The following is a 10,279-nucleotide window of genomic DNA, read 5'->3' as shown; positions in this document are numbered from 1 at the left end:
TCTAGTGCCTTTGGTGATTGACAAAAAGTTAAAATAAAAAATTTTTAAAAAAGAAAAAAAGTATATTATATAGCAATAGTAATAGAAACAGTGTGACTGGGTGCAGTGGCTCACACCTATAATCCCGGCACTTTTGGAGGCCAAGGTGGGTGGATCACCCGATGTCAGGAGTTTGAGACTAGCCTGAGCAACATGGTGAAACCCTGTCTCTACTAAAAATACAAAAATTAGCCAGGTGTGGTGGCTCGCACCTGTAATCCCAGCTGCCCAGGAGGCAGAGGCAAGAGAATTGCTTGAATCTGGGAGATGGAAGTTGCAGTGAGCCAAGATTGTGCCACTGCACTCCAGCCTGGGCGACAGAGTGAGACGCTGTCTCAAAGAACAAAAACAAACACAAAAAAAAACACTGTGATAGGCTGGGCGCGGTGGCTCACGCCTGTAATCCTAGCACTTTGGGAGGCCGAGGTGCGTGGATCACCTGAGGTCAGGAGTTCGAGACCAGCCTGGCCATCATGGAGAAACCCCATCTTAAAAAACAAAACAAAACAGAATAGAATACAACAGAACACAACAGAATAGAATAAAACAGAATTGAACGAATGAATAAATGAATGAGTGATTTAAAAACAAAAACAAAAACAAAAAAAACACTGTGATACTGAAGCTATACAGAACAGTGAAATCCACAACTAAGCTAGAAATAGACTCTAGTTTTCAGAAGAATATAATATTTTATGAAAATAATGTATCACATCAGTAGGGGAAAGAAGGCTTATTCAATAGATGGTTAGATGGCACGATGGTTTGCATGCATGGCTTCCAAAACCCATGCTGAAACTTAATCCACATTGTGGTGGTGTTAAGAGGTGAGGCTTTTTGGGAAGTGATTAAGTCATGAGGGCCCTGCCCTTGTGAATGGATTAGTGCCTTATAAAAAAAAAAGGGCTGGAGGGAGCTTGCATAGGCCCTTTTGTCCTTCCACCATCTGCCATGTGAGGATGCTGCTGAGAGAAGATGGAACAAGACACTGAAACTGCCAGGACCTTGATCTTGGACTTCTCACATTCAGAACTGTGAGAAATAAATATCTATTCATAAATTACCCAGTCTCAGGTATTTTGTTACAGTAGCACTAATGAACTAAGATAGATGGTATATAGCCCAAAATAGTTAGCTATAAAGATTAAAGACTACCCTTTAATGCCTGTACACTGAAATACATTGTATTTACATTAAAGAGTATAATATATATTCAACCTGAGGAAGCTGAAAAAAAGTATAACATATAAAAAATAAAAACATAAAAATCTAGAAGAAAATATGTCTTATTTACTTCCTAAGTGGGAATGATTTTCTAAATAAAAAGTAAATATAAATAAGAAATCCCAGCACTTTGGGAGGCTGAGGCAGGTGGATCACCTGAGGTCGGGAGTTCAAGACCAGCCTGACCAACATGGAGAAACCCTGTATCTACTAAAAATACAAAAAAATAGCTGGGTATGGTGGCACATGCTTGTAATCCCAGCTGCTTGGGAGGCTGAGGCAGGAGAATCGCTTGAAACCGGGAGGCAGAAGTTGCAGTGAGCCCAGATCATGCCATTGCACTCCAGCCTGGGCAACAGAAATGAAACTCTGTGCCCCCCTCTCAAAAAAAGGAAATATTAATATGACTAAATAATATCTAAAAACAAGCATGTTGAGTATCATAATTATAATTTATCATCATAATTATAAATTAAAAAAGAGAAACTTCCATTTATAGTAAATGAATTATGCAGCCTGCATAATTCAAACCAATTACTTTATTAGTAGCTATTAGTTAACTATTTGCTTTTTATTAACTACTAGTTTTTAAATTTACTAGTTTTAACTACCAGATAAATTTTTTTTTAATGTATTTTTAAAAACTTTTGCTTGAAGTCACCATAATGCTAACAAGATCATGAAGAACTACCAGGCCAAGATTTGGGAAAAGGTGGAAATCTAGCCAGGTGAACCTGGCATTTGGGGCCACTTTTTTCCTGAGGGTATTTGATGATTGGAAGTGGCACATATATGTCGATCAGCACTTTTGATGGCTTTAAGGGCTTAGACTTACAAACATTGGATTCCAAGGCCTGCCAAGGAAGGGACTATATGGTGAACCGTCACATAGACTGTAGTGGAGCTTTGGGTCACGTGAATGGCCTAGTAAACCTCAAGTCGTGAAATCTGATGAAGGAGATCCTGGATTGCTAATGCCTTCAGGTATCTGCCAAAACCATCAAATTCCTTCTGGAAGAAAAATATCTCAGGCCTTAAATTATTTTTATAAACATTTTCCAAATAAAATGTCTGACGCACACCCAAAAATTACCAGGTACACTAGACTTTGACGGTGGAAGACGTATGTTGAATATCTATGGCAATAGTTCTTAAAGTGTGGTTCCTGTCCCGAAGCGTCAGGATTACCTGATAACTTACTAGCTACGCAGATTTGCCGGTCTTGCCCCAGACCCACTGAATCAGAAATTCAGGGGATTGGGACACAAAGGGGCCCAGCAGTCTGGGTTTTCACAGCATATTAAGGTGATTCTGATGTATATTGAAGTTTGAGAACCAATGGAAGTCTCTGAGCATAAGGACCACCTCTGCTCAGAGATGCTGTCAAGAGAATTCTTGCTTCACATTGGGTGAGCCCTGAGGGTCCTTTCAATGCAATGGTTGTGAGATTCTATGATTTTATGATTGGGAATGGACTATAGAGCAGAATAGAAAAAGTACGTTCAAACCTAGCTATCAGGGAAAAAGTTGTTCTGAATAAGCAGAGACATATAACCTGTGATAATTTTCAACAAAGTAAGGGTTATCATTAGTAATACATTACATTAAAAAAAAAGAAGAAGAAAAGAAAAAGGCTGTGTTTGACAAGCCTTGCTCTTATTGAATTTTTTTTTTTTTAATTAGAGACGGGGTTTCACCATGTTGGCCAGGCTGGTCTCAAACTCCTGACCTCAGGTGATCTGCCCATCTTAGCTTCCCAAAGTGCTGGGATTATAGGCGTGAGCCACCATACCCAACCAAATTTTGTTCTCTTTTTTCTTTTTTTAAAGGTAGTCAGGTGAAGCAGTGGGAGCGGAAAACGAATAAAGCATCTTTAACTGGTTGTGATCATCAGTCATAAACACCACTGCACTCGAACCCACCACTTCCTGGAATTTTTAATAACATTTTTTTACTCTGGTAATACTTTTCTTGTCATAAAATGTTTACATATTACTGAAATGTAGTAAGTCAAAGAATCAGAGGTTTTGTTTAAAAATGATTTCTAGTCATTAGATAATATTTTAGTGCCCATCTGTTTTTAATTTCCTTTTTTTGGAAACCTTTACGCAGGTACTGATTTGAAAATGCTGAAGTGGGCCAAGGTCTCAGTATTAATAAAATACTGAAAATTCAGACTTATTTATCATTCTCCTTTGCGTTTGGTCAGGTCCAGTAAACCTCATTTTACAATGTAAAGGTAATAAAACTGAGGTATTAGACAAGATTAGGGATCTAAATCTTTGCTAGTTCACTAGTTTTATTCATCCCAAGAGTGAGTAGGATGGGGAGGAATTCTGAAGGTATAGCTAGGGGAGACATTTAAAATATTTAGAAACTGGTAAGAGACACTAGACCAGAATGCTGTGGAAGCATTCTTGAGGTCTATTCTGGGTCAGGCAAACCCTCTCTTCAGTTAGGGAAATTTCTTGAATGGGACCCCGATGCCATGACAGTTGGGGACACTTGGTTGCTCAGATCCACTGCTTTTTACCAGGTGGTAAGGAAGCATTTCAACACGCAGCCATACTAAATATCTTTCCTGGAGATTATTCATCTAACTGATCAGGTATCCTGACTCCTGGCCCCCACCCATCCCTCACCCATTCCCCACCAACCTCCATCCCTTCCCCCAACCCCATGCTGTGACTGTTTGTCTGACCTTCTCTATTTCCGAGTAGGTTTCCCGGATCACTGTCTCAGATTCATCGATGCTTAACTCGGAGGCGTCTAGAACCTTCCTTGACAAGGCAAACAGCATGGCATCATGAACGCTAAGGAACAGCTGGGCCTTGGTGATGCCGGCGTCAAAGAAATCATTCCTCTCAAATGCCCTGACTACAGAAGCTACAAACCAAACCCAGAACACATACAATGTCAGACACCTGGGAAGCAGAGGACCTAGGGTGCAAAACAGCCCTCTCATGGGGTGAAGGATACTCACAGTGACACCCTGCGATGAGTATCAAAATGTTGGCATTATGAAAGGCATTGCATATCTGTGGGGGAAGAGAAAATCAGTATCAGAAGGCTTCATACTTGCTAGGAAAGGCCTTCTAATTAGCTGAGCTTTAAAATCCCTTTAGTCCTTCACTTGCCTGAGGGTATATGTACCTTGCATCCCAATTCAGCTCTACAAACATTTGACGAGTGGACTTTTCTACTCCAGAAAACATCTAAAGTGCTGGGAATGCAAAGGAGAATCAGACTGTCTCAAGCGAGGGTGGGGAGCAGGAGGGAGGGCTGCCCATAGTCTCTAGGGGGTAAAGAGTATATGTCAAGAGAGGACGTCTGCAGGAGGAAAGCCTGAGACAGGTACAAGTGTGATGCAAACAATCACGAGAGTCATCTCAAGCAACTATATTTTGGCATGACGGCCTAATGTTTGCATGTGAACCCCCTTCCCCCTGGAGTTTACCGAGTAGAGGAAGCAAGATGTGGCCCAGAGACGCTCAAGTGATACAGTAGGGAATGGAATTTCAGAAACCCTGAGGGCCATATTCAGAGCTATGCTGCAAAGTTGCATTTGATTTTAGTAAAACATCAGATGTTTAACTATCAGATGAGTAAGCATCAGCTACTGTCCTCAAGTTTACTTCAGCCAATATATACACTGTGGGGCAATAAATCTCAAAGTTCACTTCAAAGGAAATCAGTATCAACCTTAATATTCTAAAATTGAGTAGACACCAATCCTGTGCACTAAGTTAAAAACAAACAAACAAACAACCAAAAAAAACCCAGACTTTGCTTCTTTTAGTACCAAGAGGAAACAGTCATTCTTGATCATATGACAAATCAAGTCATTTGGCAAAGGGCCACAACAGACTGACTCTAAATGACAAGTGCTGGAAAAGGAAAGTCCCATGAATTAGGAAAGAGCTTAATCTGAGTGGTTGTTTCCAATAAGAAGGGTCTGTAGCCACGTGTGGTGGCTCACTCCTATAATCCCAGCACTTTGGGAGGCTGAGGTGGGTGGATCATGAGGTCAGGAGTTCGAGACCAGCCTGACCAACATGGTGAAACCTCATCTCCACTAAAAATACAAAAATTAAGGCTGGGTGCGGTGGCTCAAGCCTGTAATCCCAGCACTTTGGGAGGCCGAGGCGGGTGGATCACGAGGTCAAGAGATCGAGACCATCCTGGTCAACATGGTGAAACACCGTCTCTACTAAAAACACAAAAAATTAGCTGGGCATGGTGGCGCGTGCCTGTAATCCCAGCTACTCAGGAGGCTGAGGCAGGAGAATTGCCTGAACCCAGGAGGCAGAGGTTGCGGTGAGCCGAGATCGCGCCATTGCACTCCAGCCTGGGTAACAAGAGCGAAACTCCGTCTCAAAAAAAAAAAAAGAAAAAAAAAATACAAAAATTAGCTGGGTATGGTGGCGTATGCTTGTAATCCCAGCTACTCAGGAGGCTGAGGCAGAAGAATTCAGGAGTTCGAAACCAGCCTGGGCAACATGGTGAAACCCCATCTCTACTAAAATACAACAAATTAACTCGGTGTGGCAGCGTGCACCTGTAGTCTCAGCTACTCGGGAGGCTGAGGCAGAATTGCTAGAACCCGGGAGGCAGAGGTTGCAGTGAGTGGAGATTGCACCATCGCACTCCAGCCTGGGCGACAGAGCGAGACTTCGTCTCTTAAAAAAATAAAGAAGGGACTGATGGGTTTTTCTTAGGTTCCAGTTTTCAATTATAAAGTAAATAAAACAGAACAATTTCTTTCAATAAGGCAGTATACACAACAATTACAAAGGGAGTGAAGAAACCTGTATTTTTATTTAATTGTTATTAAGACAGAGTCTCACTCTATTGCCCAGGCTGGAGTGCAGTGGCACCTTCTTGGCTCACTGCAACCCCCACCTCCCGGGTTCAAGCAATTCTCCTGCCTCAGCCTCCTGAGTAGCTGGGATTACAAGCACATGCCACCATGCCCAGCTAATTTTTCTATTTTTAGCAGAGATGGGGTTTTCACCATTTTTGGTCAGGCTGGTCTTGAACTGTTGACCTCATGATCCCCCCGCCTGGGCCTCCCAAACTGCTGGGATTACAAGCATGAGCGACTGCGCCTGGCTGAAACCTGTATATTTAGAGTGCAAAAGTATACCATGAATCTCTGAAGGCTGAAAGTTAAAGGTGTCTGACATCGTCTCCATGTTGGGGATGGAAAAGAAAGTCATCAGTATGGGCCAGGTGTGGGTGGGTGCTGCCAAAGACCGGAAGATATGGTGCCTAGCCGGGCGCGGTGGCTCACGCCTGTAATCCTAGCACTTTGGGAGGCTGAGGTGGGTGGATCACCTGAGGTCAGGAGTTCAAAACCGGCCTGGCCATCATGGTGAAATCCCATCTTTAAAAAATAAAAATAAAATAAAATAAAGATATAGTGCCTCTACAAAAGGAGGAGGAACAAGGGAGACAATGGCACAACTGTACCATGGAACAGGGAGAAAGTGGGATCCAAAGTCAGATGCTTAAAGTTCCAATGCTGGACAGGCCACTTATTAGCTGTGAGCCTCAGACTCTTAAGGGAAAGTATGGCCTGTCTCTCAAGGTAGTTGTGAAAATTACATGGTGATTGTGTAATGCATGTGTTCAACTCTGTCTGGCATGTAGCAGACACTCAGCAACATGGGTTGAATAAAATCTAAAGTAACAACTATAGCCCAAGACCAAGAGAGGAGAACACAGCCCAGTAGAACAATCTAAGATGGAAAAGCCCAAATAACAACAGATTATCGAAGTATAATCTCTTATACTTTTCTGAGTCAATAAACGGCATTTATTGACTCAGAAAACAGGGTTGAAAAATAAATGGATCTCATGGATTAGAAAGCTCTTAACCTCTCCCAAACCTCTCATTTTGTGGATAAGAAAACCGAGACCCAGTGCAGTTTAGTAACTTGCCACACATCAGATGGACAGTGAGCATAAAGCCAAGACAGAGCATACATCCCAGACCCCGAACCAGAGTTCTTTCTGCTATGAAAAGCTTCCTCTTGCCCCAGACCAAAGAGAAGCTGGACTCACTTAAGAGGCAGTCATATTCCCTTAGGAATAAGAAAATGTGACAGAACAGGATCTGAGGATAAAAGAAGGAAAACTATCCAAAGGAGCAAATCTTAAGCACACAAACACAGTGAGTGTTCAGGATGTTCAAACCTGAGCCATCACCAAGAGGGAGACAGCGTGCTGTAAACTGAGATAAGCTGGCTAAAAAGGAATACTGTACTTGTGAGTCATTAAACAAATCAATATGGCTGTTGTGCACCTAAACTGCCTGTACCATATAGGAGGGAGAGAAAGAACTGTCAGAGAAACCCAAGAGTAGAAAAGAAGTCAGGTCCCACGGACACAGCTTTTGAAGGGGAAATCATCCCTGTCCTTTTCACCTGAACATGTGCCAGTGAGGAAGGAAGTGGGGAAGACCCTGCAGCCACTGGACAGGCGGCCCCAAGCTAGAGATGTCATTTCATCCCAACTTCTTCAAACTGGAGCACAAGACAGCCTAGTGCCTTTTACAGTCCTGGCTCAGAGCAGCTGGACCATGGAGAATTCCTGGTGAGCTGCTTTTTTTCTGAAGCATTCAGACCTATTCCTTGAAGACATTTGCAGCTGAATCCCAGGATGTTCTGGGAGTTGCTGGGCATAGCTCAGATTGCTGTTTCAGTGGAGTTCAGAGAGTCCTCTTTTTTATTTCTTGAGAAATCATAATGTGATATGCTTACCGAACCAACCTCAGTTCAATACATCAGAACTGGTTCATTTTAGAATGGGTGTGGTGGCTCACGCCTGTAATCCCAGAACTTTGGGAGGCCAAAGTGGGTGGATCACTTGAGGTCAAGAGTTTGGAACCAGCCCGGCCAACATGGTGAAACCCCGTCTCTACTGAAAATGCAAAAATTAGCAGGGTGTGGTGACACACGCCTGTAGTTCCAGCTGCTCGGGAGGCTGACGCTGGAGAATCTCTTGAACCTGGGAGGTGGAGGTTGCAGTGAGCTGAGACTGCGACACTGCACTCCAGCCGGGACGACAGAGCAAGACTCCGTCTCAAAAAAAAAAAACAAAAAAGAATTGGTTCATTCTCTTTTTATTTTGATTGACCTTATACTGCCTTCAGTGTCCACGGTTCTGGTGGCCTAGCAGTCACATAGCAGCTGATCAGTGGCTAACAGGATCCAATCAGGATCAGGGTGGGGTTGGGGATGGTAGGAGGTGGATCAGAGCTTTTCCCGAGGCCTCCCCAGTACTTGCCTGTCTTAATACGACTAACCCCCGTGCATCCACATAGTGTACCATGGAGAAATCCAGGATGATGGTGTGGACACTGGGCAGTAGAGGCGCATCTGAGGAAGGGATGAGTGATCTAATCCTCCCCCGGCTTTCTGCCACGTCAGGCAGCCCTGGTGAGCTGTTTCTTGATGGGTTATTAGGAAGTGAAACATTCTCCACCTCCTCCAACTGTTGCCCTTGATTTTTCTGAGACACAGATGATACCGTGTATGGCACTTGGTCTTCGGATGAAGATTGGCTTGTGTTCACACTCTCAAAACCTGAGCAGTGGATCAGGTTAATGGAGGATGCGCTGGGATCCAGTTTATTTTCAAATCGCTCTGTGTAAACAATCTGGGATGACAGAATTAGGGGAGGGCTGCGGTAAGACTCCAACAGGGCCTGGAAGGGCTTGCAACGATGCTGTTTCTTCTCTCTGCCAGCTCATGTCCCTCTCTCATGAAGCTTCTCCCTCGACTAGGTACTGTGCATTTTTTACTTGGACATCTGTCACTTCAAGCTCACAACTGAAGGTGCCGCAGTCATCTTTCCTCATCTTCACCACCCACGGCATCCCCCTCCCAACTTCTGATGTTCGTCACTGTCCCAGTAAGCCAGACTTAAAACATCTTTGTTTTATTCCTTTTCCTCATCCTGAGGTCCTAGTCTCCAGAGCCTACTATTACCTTGTGTGAAGTATTTTTTTTCCCATCAGTCCCTTGTCTCAGCACCTCCTTTATCAGTGCAATAGTCTCCTTTCAGACTTCCTTAAGAAGACAAAAAGCACTTGAAGGCTGGGTGCAGTGGCTTGTGCCTGTAATTCTAGCACTTTGGAAGGCTGAGGCAGGTGGATCGCTTGAGCTCAGCGGTTTGAGAGCAACCTGGGCAACATGGCAAAAAATACACATACAAAAAAATGTTGGATGTGTTGGCGAGCCTATAGTCCAAGCTACTGGGGAGGCTGAGGTGGGAGGATTGCTTGAGGCTGGGAGGTGAAGGTTGCAGTAAGCTATGATTGCACCAATGCACACACCAGTCTGGGCGGCAGAATGAGACCCTGTTTCAAAAAAAGAAAAAGCTGGCACGTGCCTGTTGTCCCAGCAACTCAGGAGGCTGAGGTGAGAAGACCCCTTGAGCCTGGGAGGTCAACGCTGTAGTGAGCTGCGACCACACCACCACACTACAGATTGAGCAACAGAGCAAGACCTTATCTCAAAAAGAAAAAAAGAAAAATTACATCAGCAAGGCTGTCTTTACTTTTCACTGCTGTCAATCTCCAAAGGCCCAGATTGCCTGCTATAGCTTAAGGACAGTCCCAAGGACCAGGAACACAATGATGTGCAGGATGCACATGTGGACTCTGCATTCACAGGAACCAGACTCTACCCAGCAGTGTGCACGTGCTCATTAAAGGATAAGTAAAGCCAGGCATGGTAGCTCATGCCGGTAATCCCAGAACTTTGGGAGGCCAAGGTGGGTGGATCACCTGAGGTCAGGAGTTTGAGACCCACCTGATTAACATGGCAAAATCCCATCTCTACTAAAACAAAATTAGCCAGGTGTGGTGGCACATGCCTGTAATCCCAGCTACCTGGGAGGCTGAGGCAGGAAAATTGCTTGAACCCATGAGGCAGAGGTTGAACCCAGTGAGCCGAGATTGCGTCACTGCACTCCAGCCTGGTGACAGAGCAAGACTCCATCTCAAAAA

At 44.0% G+C, this 10,279-nt stretch overlaps 1 protein-coding gene across 1 annotated transcript in view; it reads right to left on the bottom strand.

Annotated features, from left to right (window-relative positions):
• The window catches only part of SLC26A8 (solute carrier family 26 member 8), a 106,016-nt gene that overhangs the window by 5,225 nt on the left and 90,512 nt on the right, over positions 1 to 10,279 (bottom strand). Inside the window, exons 17-19 of the mRNA XM_017522624.2 lie at positions 8,554 to 8,925; positions 4,247 to 4,301; positions 3,965 to 4,149 (exon numbers count right to left, since the gene is read on the bottom strand). Of these exons, the coding sequence (XP_017378113.1) occupies positions 3,965 to 4,149; positions 4,247 to 4,301; positions 8,554 to 8,925 (612 nt within the window). The remainder of the gene's footprint in view (positions 1 to 3,964; positions 4,150 to 4,246; positions 4,302 to 8,553; positions 8,926 to 10,279) is intronic.

This window comes from Cebus imitator, unplaced genomic scaffold (assembly GCF_001604975.1).
Source record: "Cebus imitator isolate Cc_AM_T3 unplaced genomic scaffold, Cebus_imitator-1.0 Scaffold24, whole genome shotgun sequence".
NCBI lineage: Eukaryota > Metazoa > Chordata > Mammalia > Primates > Cebidae > Cebus > Cebus imitator.
The sequence above is the reverse complement of the archived record's forward strand: the minus strand, read 5'-3'. Positions and strand labels throughout refer to the sequence as shown.